The 21538-nt window shown below is 50.5% G+C and overlaps 3 protein-coding genes across 5 annotated transcripts; 1 reads left to right on the top strand and 2 right to left on the bottom strand.

Moving 5' to 3' along the window:
* Positions 1-914: 914 nt before the first annotated feature.
* Positions 915-6532, bottom strand: nr1d1 (nuclear receptor subfamily 1, group d, member 1). The gene is made up of 8 exons (XM_030088964.1): positions 6233-6532; positions 3405-3686; positions 3235-3323; positions 2978-3122; positions 2176-2888; positions 1905-2090; positions 1612-1822; positions 915-1531 (listed from the first exon to the last, which is right to left on the bottom strand). Exons 1-8 carry the CDS (start codon positions 6282-6284, stop codon positions 1311-1313), a joined length of 1899 nt encoding a protein of 632 aa, XP_029944824.1. The 5' UTR covers positions 6285-6532; the 3' UTR covers positions 915-1310.
* Positions 6533-7566: 1034 nt separating this feature from the next.
* Positions 7567-17481, top strand: med15 (mediator complex subunit 15). Of its 3 annotated transcripts, none has more exons than XM_030088959.1 (18): positions 7567-7711; positions 8694-8787; positions 9862-9913; positions 10619-10642; positions 10770-10925; positions 11113-11417; positions 11622-12011; positions 12471-12551; positions 12690-12800; positions 13010-13131; positions 13215-13342; positions 13541-13675; positions 15440-15503; positions 15600-15666; positions 15775-15929; positions 16010-16176; positions 16259-16357; positions 16448-17481. In XM_030088959.1, exons 1-18 carry the CDS (start codon positions 7644-7646, stop codon positions 16582-16584), a joined length of 2355 nt encoding a protein of 784 aa, XP_029944819.1. In that variant the 5' UTR covers positions 7567-7643; the 3' UTR covers positions 16585-17481. The 3 variants fall into 3 exon arrangements, with proteins under 3 accessions (XP_029944819.1, XP_029944818.1, XP_029944820.1); XM_030088958.1 differs by having other exon boundaries at positions 12468-12551; XM_030088960.1 differs by lacking the exon at positions 10770-10925 and having other exon boundaries at positions 12468-12551.
* thoc6 (THO complex 6) lies at positions 16799-19759 on the bottom strand. Its single transcript, XM_030089004.1, has 13 exons — positions 19636-19759; positions 19129-19220; positions 18979-19043; positions 18786-18889; positions 18649-18686; positions 18525-18573; positions 18381-18452; positions 18208-18310; positions 18070-18119; positions 17938-18000; positions 17750-17860; positions 17543-17671; positions 16799-16909 (listed from the first exon to the last, which is right to left on the bottom strand). Exons 1-13 carry the CDS (start codon positions 19648-19650, stop codon positions 16829-16831), a joined length of 972 nt encoding a protein of 323 aa, XP_029944864.1. The 5' UTR covers positions 19651-19759; the 3' UTR covers positions 16799-16828.
* Positions 19760-21538: the final 1779 nt, after the last annotated feature.

The following is a 21538-nucleotide window of genomic DNA, read 5'->3' as shown; positions in this document are numbered from 1 at the left end:
ACAAATTGGAGGCAGTATTTAGATTTAAAGTCACTCCAGAGATCCACTCCACCACATTTCACAAGAATATAAGTCTTTATATTCACAATATTGACATTTACTTCACACACACACACACACACACACACACACACACACACACACACACACAGAGAGAGAGAGAGAGAGAGCGAGAGAGAGAGAGAGAGAGAGACTCAGTTAAAAACACACGCGCCGCTACTACAACTTGTGCGCGTGTGTTCTGTATTTACAGTCATTATGTAAAAAGCCATCTCCCATTCAAACTGGGACACCGCTCGACGCTCCGCCTCCTGGGTCCTCATTGGCCAGCTGTCACGGTGACGTCACGTGGAAAGCGGCCAATCAGAGCGCAGAGAGGAGAAGTTTTGTCATGCGGCCTCAGGTCGACCCACTTCTTCCCCTCAGCTTAAAGATACTTACATGATACTGGGAGTGTCCTCAGAGCGGCCTCACTGTGAGTTTAATACATTCAAAGAGCAGCACCTCAGTCTGCAGAGAGCTTTATGTTATATAACACGTATCTCAGGATAACACAGTTCATGTAGGGACAGTCTCAGTGGAGCCAGATGAACTCACTGAAATAATTCCTTGTCTCCACAGAAAATCAAAATGCAACCTCCAAATATAAGAACATCAATCACTTGCTGAACAAATAAATCAAGTTCTGTGTAACCCCTGTTTTTTAAAATCAAGTTTTAAACGAATAACTTCATTTGTGACTGAACTCACTGAACTTCAAGGTTTTCTCCTTTAGCTTTCAGGCTCACTGAGCCTCCAGCCTCAGCTTGTGACTTTTTTTTTCGTCATTTGTGTCTCAGCTCTAAAGAATAAAATGACAAACGAAGCAGTTGTTCCTGCACCTCAGCAAAAAAGCACAGACAGGTGAATTCATCTCTGCATATTTATATATTTATACATTTATATCGTCTTTACAGTCTTTACAACAGAGCACACAGATTAAAATACCGCTGGATTCACTTCGTACACTTTGTCTAAAGTCTGAATAATATTTACATCATCTGTACAAACATCTGGATCACAGCAGCCGCTCTTTGCCCCTTCGCCGGTGGGCGGAGCCGCTGCCGCGTCTCTGATTGGCTGGTGCTGTTCGGGTTAGTTGGTGTGGAAGTTGCGGACGTGGTTCATCCTCCTGGAAGAGATTTATGGTGAATCCTGCTTTCTTCACCGTCAGCGTTCACGTTTTGAAGTCTCTGAGTCGTTCATGAAGATTTCACGTAACGGAAACGTGAAACTGGACCCGAGCAGGCGGAGCTGACCGCTGCGCTCATTCAGGCATCGATACGGAAGGACAGCAGCTTCTCGGAGTGCATGTTGTTGAGCGTCCGCAGGTCGGCCAGCTTCAGCAGCAGCTTGGTGAAGCGCGGCGAGTCCACGCCGCCGTGGTTGTTGCCGGGGGCGACGGCCGACTTGTTGACCAACAGGCGCAGAGTTCGGATCAGGTTCTCCTGAAGGCTCTCCACGGACGCCACATCCTCGATGCCCGAGCGGTCTGACACACAGAGGAGGATGAAGAGCGTTAACGGGGCGGTGCGTAACGCGCTGATGAAGGGAGGCGTTTAAACGTCGTACCTGCAGAAACCAGCACCACGGCGGTGAAAAGGCTCAGCTCGTCGGCGTTCAGCTCCAGGGCCGCCAGCTTGTGGCTGAAGTCGAACATGGCGCCCAGCAGCTGGCTCATGCCCATCGCTCGCAGCTCCTGCAGGCCGTAGGTGGCGCCCGAGATGAAGGTCACCGTTTGCTCTTTGACGTTGAACAGAGACGCGAAGCGAACCATCAGGACCTGTGAGGACAGAGGGAGCCGCCGGTCAGATCTGGGGTTTCCTGTCCAGCCCGGTTCGCTCGGGGACTCCGCGGCGGCGTACCTCGAAGGTGCCGGCCTTCAGCAGCGTGACCTGGTCGCTCTGCGTCAGCGTGTTGAATCCTGGGATGTGTTTGGCGAACTCCACCACTTCGCGCACGGCAGGTGTGAAGGAGAGTGAGAAGTCCTCCCAGATCTCCTGCGGGCTCCTGGACGGGTCGGCGTGCGGCTGCATGTTCATTGGACAAGCCTGCAGAGACGGGAGACCGGTCGCTGTCAGGCCCCTCCCCCAAAACATGACCCAGCCAATCAGAGCGTGCACTGAGGGTTCTTACCAGGACGATGTCCCTGTGGTTCTTCACGGCAGAGCTCTGCCCCTGAGCCGCCTGATCGGCCAATCGGATGCCCCCGATCAGATTACTGTGGTGCGGGACCCGCCTCCCGTTGCCATGGTGATGGTGCATGGTGTTGCGCTGCTCAGACGTCAGGTAGCACTCGGCGCTGACGTTGTTGTTATGGCGATAGATGGTGTTAAGGCCGTTGGCATGGAAACCGTTGGGGCAGTGGTTGGGCCTCCGAAGCTCCGCCCCCCCGTTGCGGTGGTGGTTGTTCTGCTCGGCGGGGGGGGACAGCTTGTCGTTGGCGTACAGGAAGGTCTCCCGGTGAGCGCGGGCGATGGCGCTGATCGTGGAGTCCACGCCGGGGCTGGGGGGCGGGGACGGGGACAGGGAGGAGGGGCTCTGACAGAGGGGCGGGGCCAGGAGAGTGGGCGGGGGAGGGGGAGGGGAGGAAGAGGAGGCCGGCGCCGGAGGCGAGGGGGACGACGGCGTGAGGGGGAGCGCCGGGGGCTGAGGCTGCGCAGCGATGGTGACCCCCCGGCACGGGGAGGAGGAGGAGGGGGACGACGACGGCGGCGAGGAGGACGAAGACAGGCTGGCGTGCTGGAAGTCGCTCTGCAGCTGGTCGTTCACCATGTTGTTCATGGCGCTCTGCATCTCTGCCAACATCCTCTGCTTCTCCCGCTTCGGGATGCGGCCGAAGCGAACGGCTGTGGGAGGAGCAGGAGGAAGAGGCGTCAGCGTCTCCCCTCACGGCGAGGAGGAGGAGGAGGAGGCGGCGGCGGCGTGCAGTACTGACCGTCGCGGCTCATGCCCACCGACAGACACTTCTTGAAGCGGCACTGCTGGCAGCGGTTCCGGTTGATCCTCATGATGGTGCAGCTCTCGTTCTTCACGCACTTCTTGTACTGGATGTTCTGCTGGATGCTGCGGCGGAAGAACCCCTGCAGAGAGACGCACCACACACACAACACACAAACATTACACCTCCTCTGTCCGCCACACACACACACACACACACACACAGACGGCGGGCGATGAGGAGGAGGGTCTGACCTTGCAGCCTTCGCAGGCGTGGACTCCGTAGTGGAAGCCCGAGGCCACGTCTCCGCACACTTTACACAGCAGCATCAAGCCGCTCAGCTCTGAAACACAAACACCGGGGCTGAGAACCCGGCCGGCTCGTCTGGACCTGGATCTGTCAGACCCATCGATCACACGCTTACTGCTCAAGCTGGCCACCGACTTGGTGGGCGACGCCCTCAGGGAGCCGCCGCCGTCGTCCCGCCCGCGGGGAGAGCCTCCCGCCGAGGAGGAGGCAGAGGAGGAGCCGTCATCTCCCGCCGACCCCGAGCTGCTGCTGCTGCTGCTGCTGCTGCTGCTGAGGAAGGGCGGAGTGGAAGAGGAGGTGAAGCACGGCTGGGAGTTGGAGTTCTCGCTGTACATGGAGACCGGGCTGGTTCTGTTCGGAGAGCCTCCGCAGGAACCCACGTAGGAGATCACGCCTCCTGCAGGACAGAGGAGAGGAGGCGGCGTGAGACACTTCAGGACCAAAGAATCCTCATGAAGCAGAAAGCGTCTGCTTTCAAACCCACAGCAGTCTGAAATGAACTTCACTCCTCTGAACAATTCTTCTCAAAACTCGACTGTTGTCTCTGTGTTGCTGGAAGTTCTGCATGTTTCGACCTGGATTAAATCTCTTCATCAGGACAGAATCCAATTCATCAGATTTTTCTTTGATGTGAACATACATAATATAAATGTTTATTCTCCTCAAACCAAACCATCAGCAGCTTTTAAGTGTCTGTTACTGTTGCTGTGGTAACAGACAGGAGGGGACGGGCTTGGAGTGGGAGTTCAACACACAAAGACTTTCTAGGAAATCTGAGAACAGAGTGCCCCCCCCCCCCCACCCCCACCCCCACCCCCACCCCGCACCTCACCCCCAACCATGCTCTATTTAAGAAGACCCGAAGGCTTTAGGTGCAAACATGTGCAACCACTGCAAGTTCTGCGTGTGTGTGTGTGTGTATGTGTGTCCTCTGGGTGCAGCCACTTGTCTGCACGTGTCAAAGCCACACGTTTGTGTCCTGTCATACTATAGTGTGCTTACACACACACACACACACACACACACACACACACACACACACGTACTCTGAGGGTTTTATGGTCAGGTCCTTCATGGTTTGATGTGCCTCTTTGTAAAAACACATTTTGCTTAATTCCTTCACACAGAGCAGGTTTATATGGACTGACAGTCTACAGGGAGCCCCCCCCGACGCGCGCACACACACACACACACACACACGCACACACTCCTCCGGTGAGCCGGTCGGGAGGCTCGTGTGCTCGCCGTGGTCACGCCCTCCAGCCACGTGCGTCCTGCTCACAGCCGCCTGACTGGCTCCGGCAGGCCCCGCCCCCACATGCCTCCTCCTCCACATGCGCTCTCACGTTCACTCCATTCATCAGCCACCCACACACACACACACACACACACACACACACACACACACACACACACACACCCCTGAGGTTTACATGAGGATGAGGAAATGACGCCTCCTGCTCTAACCTGCAGCTGACGGCTCAGACGCCGCTCTCTCTGAGGATTCTCAGTAGTTTGTGTTTGTGATGCAGCTCGGCGTCGTGTTCAGTTAAATCCAGTGATAAAGGAAACAAAGAGTCACTGAATAAAGCTACACCAGGACACCTCATCCGTTCCCTGATCGTTTGTCAGATGAATTAAAGTCCTCATTAATGATTTAACACCTCTATTAATATCCAACTCTTACAGTGCCGCTCATATTTCCAGTACATCCTGACAGGCACCTGCTTCAGCGGTCAAAAGACCCGAGACAGCATGATGGTGCCTCCACCGTGCTTCACAGCAGGCATCCCTGACGCTGCTCTGCAGCTGCCCCAGCTTTACGTGGGTCCTGTGGGTGGAGGGCTGGAGGTACGACCTGCACTTTTCAGTTCACAGCAGGTGCAGCAGACTCTACAGACCCACATCTATAGGAACCTATCAAATCAGCAGTGATTCTTAACATTTCACTGAAGTGGCCTGAACTGTTCGGCTCCAACGCTCACGGTGCAGCCCACTGATAAAAAGGTTGTTTTTTTTGTTTTTTCTTTTTTTAAAGACATCTCTGAAACAGCAGGGACAGGCCGACTGGTGCCATGGCAACAACACCCACACAGCCGTGGAGCAAAAACTTTCTACACCACAAGAGTGTTTATTCATGAATCAGTGTGATGATGAGAGGCTGGAGGCAGCAGGAGCAGCAGGAGGAGGAGAGTTATGTAATGAGCTCAGTGCCCGCAGCGGCCAATCGGCGCTCGCGCAGCTCTGAAAACAAAGCGCACATGGCTCCGTTTGTTGCACCATGTGAACCGGCACAGGCACCGAACACAAGTCGGCGCGCCCCGCGCACGCGCTCATACAAAACATGCGGAGGAGTCCACCTGAGACGGAGCGACCCAGCGACCGGCCGCTGTCACCGTGACCCAGTTTCCTGGAAACACGGGGCGGATTCACGGTGAACGGCCCCGTGACTGCGAGCGCGCGCGCGCGCACACACACACACACACACACACACACACACACACACACACACACACACACACACACACACGCGCGGATCGGCCCAGAGGGATCGAACCGGGTCGGATGCGCTGATAGTTTGATTCTCCCGAACGCGCCGCTGATGCAGCGGGACACGCGACGCACGGCGTTGTGCGTGCGCTCTCGCGCGCGGCGCTGGTGCGTTTTGACGCGTTGCGCTTCTATCTGTCTCTCCCACACAAAACCCGATATTTGTGACAAAAAAATAAAAAGAAGAAAAATCACACAATCATGACGATTCAGTGAACGAAATCTACGGAGAAATCACCAAACGCCTCTTCTGACGGCGCGACCACCCTTTACGCACGAGCGCACTTTAAAAAAAAAAGTCCATCAAACGGCATTTGGAGGCGCGCGGGTGTGATCAGGGGTGATGGGGTGAGGACAGGGGACAGGGGGACACCTGCAACGACTGCTGTTTACCTGTGCTGCTGTTGTTGTTGTTGTTATTGTTGTTTGTGGTGGTCGTCGTCATCGCAGCCGTTTAAAGATCCGCGTTGAGCTGCAGTCACCGGAGGGAGAAAGAACACTTCTAGTCCATAGTTCTGCTGTCTGTTCTGAATCTGGTTCCGCTCGCGCTGACGTCCCTGTGTCTGCCGCACGAGCTGCCTCTGTATGTATTTTTTCAAACAGGGCGCGCGCATGAGGATGAGGATGATGATGATGATGATGATGATGCTGCTGCGTGGGCTTTTACTGCGGCCGCACGCGGCAGAAAACGGGACCGCGGAGAGAGCCTCGTGCCCCAGTGACACACTTTCCCGCTCCGCGTCTCCTTTAAATCTCCGAGCACGTGGAGTTGCCACTGCTCTGCGCGCGTGGGATTATGGGAAATGTAGACGAGAATTCAGTAGTTTTATTGGCAGGTGTTTTCAACATTACGTAACATGCAGATCTCAATCTGCACGAGGAGTCTATCGATGTGATGTAAAATGTGATTTTTGTTTATGTGGAAATAGTGCGAACAGAAGATAAAAGCACACAGCTCATCACAACAGCTCCACAATGCACAACACAAAAATATGAATATCAAAGAGAAATAAGGAAAAATGATAAATATTTTAAAAAATATATACTAAGGTAGACAGTTTATACAACACATGTCCAAAGTTTACAGCACAATGAGACGTACGTATAATAATAAAAATTAAAAAAAGAAAAGAAAAAGAAAAATAATAATGGTCCCATTCTGTTTCAGGCATTAAATGAACAATAATCTCCAAAATAGCACTAATATTCAAGTAATGACAGAGACAATTACATACAGGAGACAGTCCATGGTTTAAAAAAGAAATAAAAGTGGAAAGCAAACGTTTAATGCAAATCTGCAAAGAAGCCTCCAAAAGACTTCAACAGATTGACATATATAAAACTACACAAAAAAGACACAAAAATCCTTCCTTCTTGTAACCATCAAACACTGTAAATCGTTCTTAGTGTTTTTTATTGCATTTACCTGCCAATAAATTGTATCCATATTAGTCACAGTTTAAATTCGTACATTGTATTTAATCTTCATTTTTCTGACTCTTCTGATATTTTAGCATCCTGGTCTATTCATCAAATTCTATCCTGTGTGGCGAAACAGTGTAAAAGTTGTCATAAGTTAATTTTGAGTGCAGTTTGCAGTTGCAGTGCAGCGTGGCGGCCAACAGAGGGCGGATTGTTTTCACCTGCAGAGTACCGGAGCGACCAGCAGGGGGCGCTACCTTTCCTAGACAGAAACAGCGCAGTCGTCATTACGTTGCGACAAGCAGCCGAAGAAGGACGGAGGGAAAGAGAAAACATTGAAAGTTTGAGAAGGGAAATCCATCATAAAATCCAAAATACTGCCATGGAGGTCCCGGGACCGGAGAGCGACTGGAGGAGCCCGCAGTTCCGACAGAAAGTCGTAGCTCAGATGTGAGGAAAAACCGTCTAATTGACTGTTTTTAGACTCGTTTCTCTGGGGTTCAGGAGCTAAGCTAAGCTAGCTGCTAGCTGAGAGAAGCAGCAGCGGCGCGTTTGTCCGTGATTTAAAAATCTGTAAACTAAATGGGAAAACACGCCGAGCAAAAGTCCAACACAACGATATAAAACACGGCGTGGAAAGTAACGACCAGCTCTATATTCCTGCCCGACAAGACGTGGAAATGGTTGTTTTGGGTATTAGCGTGATTAGCCGCTAAAGCTGCTCTTTCATCCGTTAGCTGTTGTTGAAACATCAGTCTTCATTACTCTGTTGGGAAATCCCCACTATAGTCAAGAGAAAATCACGATAATAAAAATTATTGTCACTACCAGTTGGAACTCAAAGTTTAAATAAAAATGATGTTATAATAATAGGCAAATTGACTGTCCATTCAAATGACACGCAGATTAAAATTCACTGTTATATCGTCACGTGAGTGGATTCATCTTTCATTTATTTGTTTTGGTGGCGATCGCAATGAGGGTCAGGAAGACGCCTTTTTCAGCTTGCACCTAATAAACTAATAAACATAAGAATTATTTCATTAACACAATTTTGGAGGTGAATGTAATGTAAAGTCGTCTAACAGTTACACATAGTACATAAAAAGTATCTAACAATAGAGGAGATTTAGTTTTCATAAGGCATGGATTACAACTGGTTGTGAAAACCATCAGTGTTACTCGATATGCAACAGAGCATGCGGGCAGTCATGTGTAATATTAAAATACACTTATCAATAAATCAGTGCTTCTGCTAATAAGACTGTATTTGTATTTACAACACATCACTTTCAGTTAAAATACTGAAATGATTACTGTATAAAGATCCAAATAGCTGGTAACATCCATTGATGAAGGCATCCAGTGCATCTGTACAAACCAGTTTTACTGCTTTAATAGCTGTGTGTGTCTGTGTCCCGTCCCCTCATAGAGACGATGCCATGAGGAAGGCAGGAACCGCGAATACCACGCACAAGTCCAGCACAGACATGGAGAACCATGTTTACATCAAAGCTAAGACCAGAGTGAGTCCTTGAGGATCCATCAACTTCCATCTTTTCCTCGTTCCATTCAGTTTAAATTGTTTGACTCTTTGTGGCTGATATGTTAGGAAAACACAATAACTTGATGCATGAACTGACCCTGTCAGTTGTTTGGTTGCTTGTTTTCACAGTAATGGCCGGGTGGGTCTCTGAATATTACTTTTGCACATGTGCAAGAAGATCAACAACGCTAACACCAGAGGATTCCACATTGAATCGAAGTGTGATTTTACTACCATTGATTCCACTCTCATTTCTTGCATACAGATGCTGAGATATATATGATGAAGAATGGCTGCTGAAAGGAGCCAAAATGTTTGCGTCTTACAGCTACTCCATCTAGTGGCCTCACATCACAACTGCAGATTCTTCAATGTTTCACTAATGATTGCTATAAAATGCTTCACTTTTCTGAAAATAGAAGAGTCAAACTGTTTCTATCAGATTGTTGTCATGGAAACGGGACGAGTGAGTCTCAACTCAGCTTTATTTATGAAGCACTTTAAGAACAACGCTGTAACAAAGGGATCTGCATAAAATTAAAAGCATGAGTTTCCAGTAGTAAAACAATAACATGCCGACACTAAACATAGGAGCAGACGCTTGAGTTGGATTAAAAGCCAAGAAGTAAAGAATTGGTCATGAGAAGAGTTTCGGAAACAGGAAGGGGCTTTTTCTGACGGTCGCTCGTTGGAGATGACGTGGACAGGGAAAAGCTCTGTCCTTCCCTCAGCTGACCTGAGGCACCGAGCAGGAGCGTAGGGGTGCAGCAGCTCAGAGAGGTGAGGCGAGGCCACAACATTCAGAGATTTAAAAACAAATGAAAGAAACTTAAAATGCACGTGCAGCCAGTGGAGGGAGGCCAGGATGGAAGTGACGTTTTCCCTCATATGTGCTCCAGTTAGTAGGTGGGCTGTGACATATTGAGCAAAATGTGTCACAGTAATCAACACTTTCAACACTCTTCATATCTGAAGAGTGGAATGTCAACGTGAAGATTTAGAAAAATACTTTTTCTGCTTTCTGACTGTCTTTGTGCTGATGTTTCGTCTTCAGGAGGAGTATTTGTCTCTGGTGGCTCGACTCATCATCCACTTCAGAGACATCCGTAAGTTTGAAAGTCCACCCGTCAGATGATGATGAATCACACAAACAATCATCTCAGAGGAAAGAACAGAAATCGTGTGTGTGTCGGCTAAACTGAACTTCTGCTTCGAGCTTTTGAATACAGCACAGACAGTTTTTTTTCCAAAACATTTGTGTTTGCTTTATATCGCGTTCAATTTAGATTTTTAGTTGCCAGTTTGAATTATATGCCACTAAAAACCACTGTATTCCAGTATACTGTTCATCAACTGAATAATAAGTGAGAAGATTGATTTTGGTGCTTTATTACAGTCTGTGTGAAGCCAGTTTCCTCACCTCTGATTATCTCTCTGAATCTGAGTTTTTATGGAAATGTTCAGTGAAAATGGGGGATAAAATATGAGAAATATTTTTGAGCTGGTTTAAAGATTTGACTGACACATGGGTGACATTTTTTGTCACTTGCTATCATAAAGTCATTTTTCAGGAAAAAAAAAAAAAAAAAAAAAAAGCTTTTTGAAACTTTGTGACCTTAGCTGAAGAGAAATGTGAAATCCAGCCTTGTTTTGACTTTCAGACTCAGAGTTCTGGTTTGGGGCTCGGGTTAGATGAACTGATCCAGTCGGTTGTGTGGCTCTGATCTGAAGCTGATGTTTAATTCAGAAGTTCTCCTCTCAGACACCCGAACCCGCTGTAATCAGAGTTGTTTCTGCGTGTCTCCTCACAGATAAGAAGGCCCTGGGAGGTCCAGGTAAGGCGAGCTCTGGTCCTGGTCCCGGTCCCGGTCTTTCTCTCCCGTCCTCTGTCGTCTGTTCTGTCTCTACCTGCTGTGCATGTCGGAGCTGCGTAATGTTGTCTGTTGTCTACCCTTCTGCTAGATCCCATGAATGCCCTGACTAACCTGACAGGGGGCCCGGGCGCCATCGGCATGGGGCCTCGCCCCGCCGGCGCTCCAGTGGGGGGCATGGGGGCCATGGGGCCGATGCAGATAGGCCAGCATGCCATGGCAGGGGTGGCTGGAAACCCACAAGCCCGTGAGTGTTTCCTCGGCGTGGCGTGTTTGCACATGTGCGGAGCGTCGGGTGGATGCCAGCCGCGTCTGATCAGAGCCGCTCTTCTTCTCTGCTTCAGCACGTCGTGTGTGTGCGCGCATCTTGGCGCGCGTGTACGTGTGTTTGCGTGTCTTGACCGGCACTCACCTGCCTCTTGCTCTCGCTGCAGTCGGAGGCCCGGGGCAGATGCCCATGCAGCAGATGGTGCAGCAGCAGCAGCAGCAGCAGTCCATGCAGTCCATGCAGTTCCAACAGTTCCAGCAGGCGCAGCAGCAGCAGCAGGCGCAGCAGCAACAGAGCGCCATGCAGCAGCAGCAGAATGCCGCCGCCATCCAGCAGCAGTTCCAGGTGCAGCAGCAGCTCCGGGCGCAGCAGCAGCAGCAGCAGCTGCAGCAGCACCACCAGAACCAGCAGCTGCAGCAGCAGCACCAGAACCAGCAGCAGCAGGCGCAGAACCAGCAGCAGCAGAACCAGGTGCTCGCCTCAGGACACTTCACAACCTCCACAAACCTGCATGCACCCGAACACATCTGTATGCATGTGAATGCACCTACACACACACACCCCTTCATCCAGTCTGTGATCAGCAGCAGTGTTTCCTGGATTAGGATGCTGGATCTGCTCTGAGCTTGTGTGTTTCAGCGCACTGACTGCTGTGGCTTGTTTGTGTCTCTGCAGATGCATCAGTCGCGCATGCAGCAGCAGCAGCAGATGGTGCAGCTGCAGCTCCAGCAGCAGGCGCAGGCTCAGGCACAGGCTCAAGCTCAAGCTCAAGCACAGGCTCAAGCTCAAGCTCAAGCACAGGCTCAGGCTCAGGCTCAGGCTCAGGTGCAGGCCCAGTCCATCCACATGGTGCAGCAGCAGCAGCAGCAGGTCCAGGCTCAGCCCGGTCAGATGCCGCCACACTCACAGCAGCAGCAGCAGCAGCAGCAGCAGCAGCAGCAGCAGCAGCAGCAGGCGGCCGGCATGGTCCCTCAGTCTCTGGCTGGACAGATTAACACTCAGCACGTCCCCATCAACTCCCTGAGCCAGCAGCAGCAGCAGCAGCTGAAGATGCAGGCCTTCCAGGTGAGGCTGCTTCCCACTTCTGTATGATATTTTCCTTTTAGCTCCAAATCAAAGGTTCTGCACAGGAACGTTTGCTGCCCTCTTCAGGTACGGAACGTTTCTAACTTTGCTGGTGAAGAAGTTTCAAAGCTACCTCTTTGTTGAGGAATGTTTTACATTTTTATTTGCATCCCTCGAAGGAAAGACTGTGTTCTTCTTTGCTCCTTTCTCTGGTCGTACATGAGCTACACTGCTCAACACTGCCCCCACAGGTCATCAGTGGTATTACTGTTTGTAACATAACTGAAAGCTCCCTGGATACATACCAACTTACACATGTGATGAAAACACATCTCAGTATTTATTGTCAAGCTTATTTTGGACGTCAACTGCTGATTTAACAGTAAATTTAATTTAACAGTAAAAACACAGATGAGCTTGATAATCAAGTGTTGTGTGTTTCTGTGTGTGTGAAAGCAGGCCCGTGCAGCCTTGCACCAGCAGCAGGCCCAGCAGGCGGCGGCTCAGGCGCAGCTCAACGCAGCCGCCGTACCCGGTCAGGTGAGCGTGCACCTCCGATCAACGGGCTCGAGCAGTGACTCGCGGTGATGTTGTGTAGTCGGAGCTGTTCAAGTGGATTCTCCCAGGTGTTGCGGGACAGGTGTGTCCTCACCTCCGTCTGTCTCCGTCCCTCTGCAGCTGGTTCGTCCCGGGATGCAGATTCCTGCACGGCTTCCTCGAGCGCCTCTCAACTCGTCCATCCCTCCGAACAGCGCTGCCGCAGCGGGAGCCCAGACCATGACCCAGCAGGTACTCGGCTCTGTAGCGCCCACTAGTGGTGGACAGGATTCCAGCCACGTCAAGGTGCCTTCAGTCAGAGTCAGGAAGCTAAAGGAGTTAGCATTGAAGCTTTTCTTGGCCTTGAACACAGTGACTGACCTCAGTACCACAGAGAATTCCATCATCTAAGCCGCCGTCCTCTCTGCTGTCCCTGTGTCTCCGTCCCTTCGGCCCTGCAGGTGCAGCAGCAGCACACCATGATGTCCTCGCCCTCGCCGGTCCAGGTGCAGACGCCGCAGTCCATGCCCCCTCCGCCGCAGCCGTCGCCGCAGCCCCCCACCTCTCAGCCCAACTCGGCCAGGTGAGACTCCGCCCCGCCGCCGCCGCCGCCACCCCTCCCTCCTGCTGCGCCTCGTCTCACCGCCCTGCGCCTCCTCTCTGCAGCTCCGGCCCCACGCCGTCGCCGGGAGGCTTCCAGCCCAGCCCCTCCCCTCAGCCCTCCCCGAGTCCGGCCACCTCCAGAACCCCACAGAACTACGGCGTGCCCTCCCCCGGACCGCTCAACACCCCAGGTGACCCCCCAGGGATTTTCTTCGCCTCGATTTTTAGGAGCTGTCAGTGCCTTGGTGTTTTCGTCCAGATTGTAGAGCATCTTCCTCCCACAGAGCCAGCACTACAGTGATCCAGTGACACTTCATTACCACAGCACAAACTACTTTATATCTGCTTGAATTAACCCCTGTTTGACCTCTGTGGCCCCGCCCCCCCAGGAAACCCCAGCTCGGTGATGAGTCCGGCCGGAGCCTCCTCTCTGGAGGACCAGCAGTACATGGAGAAGCTGAAGCAGCTGTCCAAGTACATCGAGCCGCTGCGACGGATGATCAACAAGATCGACAAGAACGAAGGTGAGATCCTGGTTCCCACCGAGCCGCTCGTCTCGCGGCCGACAGCAGGATTTCAAATCCGTCCCAACAGGGAAAGCTTTCCTACCGATGCTCGCTGCAGCTGCAGCCGCTCAGTTTTTCTGCGCAGGAGCCACTAAATCAGCAGCAGCAATGAGGGGTTTAATCTGAAGCCGAAGACAGTTCGGCTGCCGGCTGACATTTCATACTCCAGCCGAAGCGAGAACTCCGAGGCCACGCCCCCCTCAGTGCTGGCGCCGCTTCTCCAGCAACTTTTTCCAGCAACTCTACATGGCTGGATAGTGTAACAATGGCGTTTTTATGGAAGACTTGGTTATTAGTTTTTGAAGCTGCCTTCCATGAGCAGATGAAGGAAAGAGGAGTCCAGTCTCCCGATTCAGCAGAATTCACCACTTCACCTGTCCTCATTCAGGTATTGGTGATCAATTAATCTCTTTTCTGTGCATAAAGTAAATAGAAATAAGCCCATTTTTGTTCTGCAAAAGCTGTAAAAGTTTATTTTTTCATGGCTCGAGACAAGGCAGGTTGTTGGATGGTAAACAGAGAAGTGCGGATTTAATCGTAAGAGCTTCATCAGTTTCTCTGTTGTTCTTTCATTATTAAATATTTCAATTTTCCTCTACTTAGCCAGTAATACCCCCTCAAAAAAAAACTTAATTAATTACTGTCTAAATTATTTTTGTCGAGGAGCCACACTTGTTACAATAGCAGACTGATACAGATATGCGCTGCTCCACCAATATTAATTTCTACTCATTTATTGTGTTTATAATATTTTTTTAATGAATTCTTCCAAATTAAAAACTCATTTGTGTTTTTTATGCACATTCCAGTCTATAAATAATATGTATTCAATTTTTACATTATTATAAAAATAATTTTGAGTATATTTCAGTTTCTTGATGGTTTTTTTTCTCCTGCTTTGACCATCAAATCATCAGGCATTAAGACACCTTGTGTTTTATTGGTCCGTCTCTAGATCCAGTCTCACACTGAAGGAGAAGCTCTTTAATTAATGGTCAAGGCTTTGAAAGTGATTTTATCATGATCTGTACATATGCAGCTACTGCACCACCCACCAGATACATCCACCAGCTCCACCTGCACCGCTGCTCCCGCTTCCTGGCAGTGTAGAAGGTGGAGGAACCAGCAGCCACCGTGATCTGAGTCCAGAATCATTTTCAGTGCATAAATAACCAAATGAGGCGGTTGTCCATTGAACAGTTCAACATTTTGTTGAACAGAAAGAGGTAAAAGTCATGTGAATATATCCCTGGACAGTTAAATAATTCTATAGATGAATTCAGTTGACTTTATGAGCCGTTGTTGGAAAAGTGATCAGATTTCTGCTCCACTTAATAAAGCACGGTCTCTTCAGTCGGCTCCACTTTGGCGTTAAATGGTGTGTCAAGTAGAAGAAGCAGGAAAATCTGACCAATGACAGAAGACTTCTCGATCACCCAGCCTAAGAAAGTTTACAGGACGAGGGCGCAGGAGGAGGTGCGAGAAGAAAATGACGTCATTTTGTTCTCGCACCCCCTCCTGGCCGAACTCTGTTCTTGTGGAGTATGCGTCGGCCTTGACGGTTGAACAAAGGCCTCATTCAAAGCGACTCTTCAGCCGCGACGTGAAGAGAGAAACCAGTAAATGTCGAGATGTGGAACTTCAGCCGAGTTCAAAGAGAGGAAATAAGTACAGAGAGAGAGTGATTCACTGAATCCACGATTTGTTTTTGTGTATTTTCAGACAGAAAGAAGGACCTGAGCAAGATGAAGAGTTTACTGAACATCCTGACAGATCCAACCACCAGGTAACACACACACACACACACACACACCCACACTCTCTGACGGCCTTTACTTTTTAAATGACTGGTTCATTGTGTGTGTGTGTGTGTGTCCTGCAGGTGTCCCCTGAAGACGCTACAGAAATGCGAGATTGCCTTAGAGAAGTTGAAGAACGACATGGCCGTGGTAACTCCTGTTTTTAAACTCTTAAATTAGCTCTACAGCTAGCGTCAGCGGGCCAGCTCCACCCTGTGACCTCTGACCCCAGCCTCATTCCCTTCTCCACCCGTGCAGCCCACGCCGCCGCCTCCCCCGGTCCCCAAGCAGCAGTACCTCTGCCAGCCGCTGCTGGACGCCGTCATGGCAAACATCCGCTCGCCGGTCTTCAACCACTCGCTGTACCGGACCTTCGCGCCGGCAATGAGCGCCATCCACGGCCCGCCCATCCTGTAGGTCGCCCCACCCCCTCCCCGTCAAGGTCAGTCGGAGCGCCACACGGCGCCGTTTCTCACCGTGTCGCCGTCCGCAGGGGTCCCAACGTGTCGGGCAGGAAGAGGAAGCACGAGGACGACGAGCGGCAGACCATCCCCAACATCCTGCAGGGCGAGGTCGCCCGGCTCGACGTCAAGTTCCTGGTCAACCTGGACCCGTCCTTCTGCTCCAACAACGGCACGGTGCACCTGGTGTGCCGGCTGGGTGAGCGCCGGGCGCCGCGCCGCATCGCAGCAGCTCCGCCCGCCGCGGGCAGACAGTCACGCTCGTCTCCGTCCTCTTTCAGATGACAAGAACCTGCCGAGCGTCCCGCCGCTGCAGCTCAGCGTTCCCGCCGACTATCCGCTCCAGAGTCCGTTCTGGGCCGACGACGGCGAGCTGTACGGTGAGAGCCGCCGCCAGTCTCCACATGAGGCCCCCAAGTTCAAACCCCACATGCACTTGAGTCACCCGAGCTTTATTTCCCACCTTCCAGGAGCGAACTCCTTCCTGCAGTCGGTCCACAGAAACATGACGTCCAAATTGCTGCAGCTCCCCGACAAACACTCGGTGACGGAGCTGCTGCACGCCTGGGCCCAGAGCGTCCGGCAGGCCTGTCTGTCCGCCACCTGAAGCCCCGCCCACCCCGCACGGCCCCGCCCCCCCAGACTCGGCATGTTTCCTCCCAGCACGCGGCGTCCGGCTGCTCCGGTTCCTGTTTCCATGACAACAACAAAAAGTATTGACTGGCTGTTTTCCAGCGCTCAGCCCGTTCGTCTCAGCCGGAGACGAAGCCTGAACCCCCGAACTCCTCGTCCGTTTACACTCAGAGCAGCGAGGCGGTTAAGGTATAAAAAATTTTTTATTGAGGTTGTCTTCAGAAACTGAGGGAGAAAGCTTTGTAGGACACGTTGGTGAACACGTCGATGTGACTGCTGCCGCCGCCCACCGTCAGCACCTGAAACCCACACACACACACACCCCCCGTTCCTATCAAACACTGATGCTTCTGCTCCCTGGAATGTCTGATCGCAGGACATCCGACACGTTTGTGGTGAGCCACGACTTTTCTGGAGCGAGCGTCTTTTTCAGTTTCAGGATGAAAACATTGCCGATCAATGCATGCAAAAAAAAGAAAACCACATGAAGAACTTTCCTCTAAAGCATGGGTTTCAAACATAAGGATCGAGGGCCAAATCAGGCGTGGAGGAATAGAGCCCCGTTCACACGACGTTTTCAGGTGAAAACAAAACTTTTGGGTGTTCGTTTATCTGAAAAAGCAACTTCTGCGAAACTGCTCCTGCAATGTTTTCACTATTAAACATTTTTTCTGAAACGAATGGCGCCTTTTCACTTGAAACATCATGCAAACGGGGCCTCAGTCACTCGAATTCCTCGTGTTGTAAAAATGGCGAAATGCTGAAACTACTTTTCTTGTTTAGGTTTTTTAATAGAGGCTGTATCCGTCGCTCTCTGCACTGAAACAAAGGAAAACGTTTGTATTCAACTGTTAATAAAACTCTGGTTTTACTGGCGCCGAGGCGTTCATTACGGCTAAATGACTGGGCGCGTGCGGCGTTCAGGGCCTCACCCGGTGCTCGGAGCTGTTGGTGTTGAGCTGCAGCGTGTTGAGGCTCGGAGGAGTGCAGGGGATCCGACTCTTGACCTCTCCGCCCAGCAGGCAGTGGGACACGAACGCCCCGTCGCCCACCGCCAGGATCTACGGAGCAGCAAGCGAACGCGTCAGGCCCGAAGAGAAACGGAGCGGTCGGCGAAGGCGTAGCGCCGCGGGCCTCACCATGTCCTGGTAGAAGGCGGCCTGCCGCTGACAGCCCCTCAGGGGGAAGACGGAGGTGGGAGACAGAGAGCGCAGGTGCCACAGTGACAGAGACGGACCCCCGCCGCACAGCTGGACGGACGGGGTGGGGGGGGCAAAACTCAGCATCTCTTCTGTACCATGAATACACCATGTGTGGTTTTTCTCACCATCCAATCGGAATCGGTGGTCAGACAGCTGATCCATTTGCCGAACTGAGGCCGTGCACACATCTGAGAAACACACACACACCGTTTCAGCTGATGTGAACTCTCCGTCCTCCCAGCTGCAGGTTTTCTCACCTCGTACTTGTAGACTTCGATGCAGTGGGCAGTCCGGTTCGTCCTGCAGTCTGTGAACACATCGTCACCTTCATCACCATCCTCATCCTCACCGTCCGTCTCCCCCCCCCCCCCCCCGGTGAAGCGGCTGTAACTCACCCCAGATCCTCACAGCGCCGTCCTCCCCCCCGGACAGGATCTCCCCCTCCCTCTCTCTGACGCTCACACAGTGGATGTAATCCGTGTGACCCTGAAGGACCGACTGCAAACACACACACCGTTACCATAGGAACACACACCACAACGTAACACTGCCAACGCTGAACACACACCTTGAAGACTCCGTGTTCCAGGTCCAGGATGTGAATGTTGTTGTCTCCTCCTCCAACCACCAGACTGTTGTCCTGACAAACACAGAACAGTGTCACTCTGTGTGTGTGCATGTGAATGTGTGTGTGAGTGTGTGTGTTTCTCACTCTGGGGTTGATGGCCATGGAGTTGATCTCTGGGATCTCTAAACTGGACCTGCACACAGAGGGAAAGGATGTCAGAGTGAGCAGGCAGCTGACCTGCAGCGGGAATCCGGAGCCCGTCTCTCACCTGTAGTTTGGTCTTTTGGTCCACAGAGGTTTGACGTTCTGAGGGGAGAGGAGGTCAGAGGTCAGAGGTCAGGAGGCGGTGGGGGAGGGTCACAGGTCGGCTCATTCAGTGTTTGAGATCCCAGAGCTTGAACAGACCTTCTTGGTGAGCTCGTTCCAGCTCCAGCAGCTGATCTCCCCGTTTCCTGCGCTCAGCAGCTGAGAGTCGGTGGACAGCAGAGAAAACACCGGACCCTCGTGAGCTGAAAAACACACACACACACACACAGGATGTAAGCACTGGTTACACGAAACATCAAAAACCTGCAGAAGAACTGAAAACAAAAGTCACCTGTGAAGGTCAGAACTGGTTTCTGGTTGAGAGGGGAGGCGTCTGGACTCAGAGCTGCAGACAGACTGAAACAAAAACAAACACACACACACACCTGAAGCTTCACATCCATCAGCTGGAGGCCTGTCGGGTGTGTTTGATTCGTCTCACCTGAACAGAGCGATCTCTCCGTAGTTATTTCCAGCAGCCAGGAATCGACCACAGGGAGAGAAACTCTGGGAGAAGACTGACATGTGGAGGAGCTACACACACACACATTTAGACAAACAAAAACACCTCGTGTGTATCAATATGGAGAAGGACCAAAATGTTCAATCTTATTGTCTTTTTCATTTAGCTTAACTTTAAATGAACTCTCTCGAGACAAAGCTGCTACAAAACTGCTGAGTGAAAACACACAAAGTACACACTTTAACACACACGTAGCGCACGAGTGAGTGTGATTAAACAGCACAGTCCAACAAGCTGTAGTAAACAGATCCGTCTGCTTTAGAATAAGCTGAATTACAGCCCGTAAAAGAAATCAAGACTGTATGAAAACAAAGGTTAGTGCACTGAATGAAGGCGAGCATTTCTCTAGAACAATCCTTCAGCGGTGTGTGTGTGTGTGTGTGTGTGTGTGTGTGTGTGTGTGTGTGTGTCGTGGGATTATTTCACCTCGACGGGACCCATCCTGGCCGCTCTGAGTGTCCTTCAGCTGCAATAAAAAAAAAATAAAACACCGAAAAGACTCAAATCTGCAGCCTGGACCCAACAGCGACGGAGGGAGAAGCGGGAAGATGACGTCATGACGCACGGTTGCATCATGGGATACGTAGTCCCAAAAAGGGGAGCGTTTTTTTGGACTAGTGGGATAAAAATGAACAAAATCGAATCAAGACTTTCAATTAAAGCATTCAAATGAACCAAAATGTATTGTTTGTATATTTTACATTGCGAATGAAGACGTGAGAAGCTATGGAAGAGGATTTTACTGTGGTCTTTAACAGCTGAAGGAAATAATCCGATCAGTAGTCTGAGTCTGTCCATGGTCCGATCCAGTCGCAGGTCTGTGGTTGAATAAAACTGTCATTAATACCAAAACTCTAAAACTTTCCAAAGAGAAATTTACTCAACCCATGAAATCAGAGTCAGGCTGATGTCCAATGAACTACAGACCTCCAAATCACCGAAGCATCACTTTCGGTGTGTTCAAATCCCTCATTAAAACACAGAAAGCGGAGGACTGAAGCTGCGAAGAGTTTTTAACCCGAGCTGCGGATGAGGAGCGCACTGCGAGAGCAGCAGGAGGCACCAGCAGAGGGCGCTGTTTCACCTCTGTCACAGTGCGTTCCAGGTCCAACACTTCGGGTTCAAACGCAGAGACAGACAGCCACACACTCAGATTCACACTCAGGGGCAGTTCACGGTCACCAGTCACCCTCACGTGCATGTTTTAGGCTGTGGGACAAAAAAAGTGACCTGGAGGAAAGTCATGGACACACAGCGAGAACATGCAAACTCCACACAGAAAGGCCCCGGTCAGCGTCTCAACCCACGACCTTCTCCTGAGCTTTAATCCACTGTAGCACTGTGTCAAGTCCTCACACCGCTCAGACCTGTTGTCTACGTGGCACATCCTCCATCATCATCATCATCATCATCATCATCATCATCATCATCATCATCATCATCATCATCTCGTTTATTGTCATAGCAGCTGCACTTCATCTTCACATCTGTCCTCTCTCTCTCTCTCTCTCTCTCTCTCTCTCTCTCTCTGTGTGTGTGTGTGTGTGTGTGTGTGTGTGTGTGTGTGTGTGTGTGTGTGTCAGGCTTCAGGACAGTTGGGACAGACAGCAGCAGGTTTTCTGACCTGAGTGTGAGGGAACATGAATGTTTTCTCCCTGTTGTGTCTGATTGTCAGATTTTGTATCACACAATATCAGCTGTTTATTGAGGGTTTTTTTTTAAATTTCTTATAGAAATGCATTATTGCTCTCTAGAATAGATTTTTTTTGTTTGTGCCTTTAATTGATTTCTTGCTCAATTACAAATTTGTTTTATTTTGCCTGATTCATATTTTTAAATTATTTTCATGACTGTTTTTGCTTAATTTATTGCTTTTTCTGCATCTTCAGTTGTTTCCCTCAGATTTCTGTGGAGGGTTGTTGTGTTTCTTCTAGTTTTAGGCCTCTTATGGAAATTCTTTAATGATTCTTGGTATTCCACATCTTTTATTTTTTTTTAAACGTACTGATAATATTTCAGTGTATTTTTGTTTCGTTTGTTTGTTGTGGTTCTTCTTTTTTTTCTTCCAAATTTCTTTATTGAGTTTTTTTGCAGAAAATGTAAAAGGGTACAGTAGTTTCACATTGTGTTCACAGTATCTGCATTAGAGCGAACTATAACAAAAGACAAACAGGAAAGGAAACCCCTAATGAAATCCGTCTATCCCTCCCAAGAACCAATGTCAGAAGCAATCACAGTCGTTGACAAGATTGTTGCACAACATGGAGTAACGCAATCGAATAAAGTGCAGTTAAAAAGGCAGTGATGGTAATAATAATTATAATTCACT

Source organism: Salarias fasciatus, chromosome 4, assembly GCF_902148845.1.
Source record: "Salarias fasciatus chromosome 4, fSalaFa1.1, whole genome shotgun sequence".
Taxonomy (NCBI): Eukaryota; Metazoa; Chordata; class Actinopteri; order Blenniiformes; family Blenniidae; genus Salarias; species Salarias fasciatus.
Note: the sequence above shows the minus strand (reverse complement) of the source record. Positions and strands in the feature narration are given on the sequence as shown.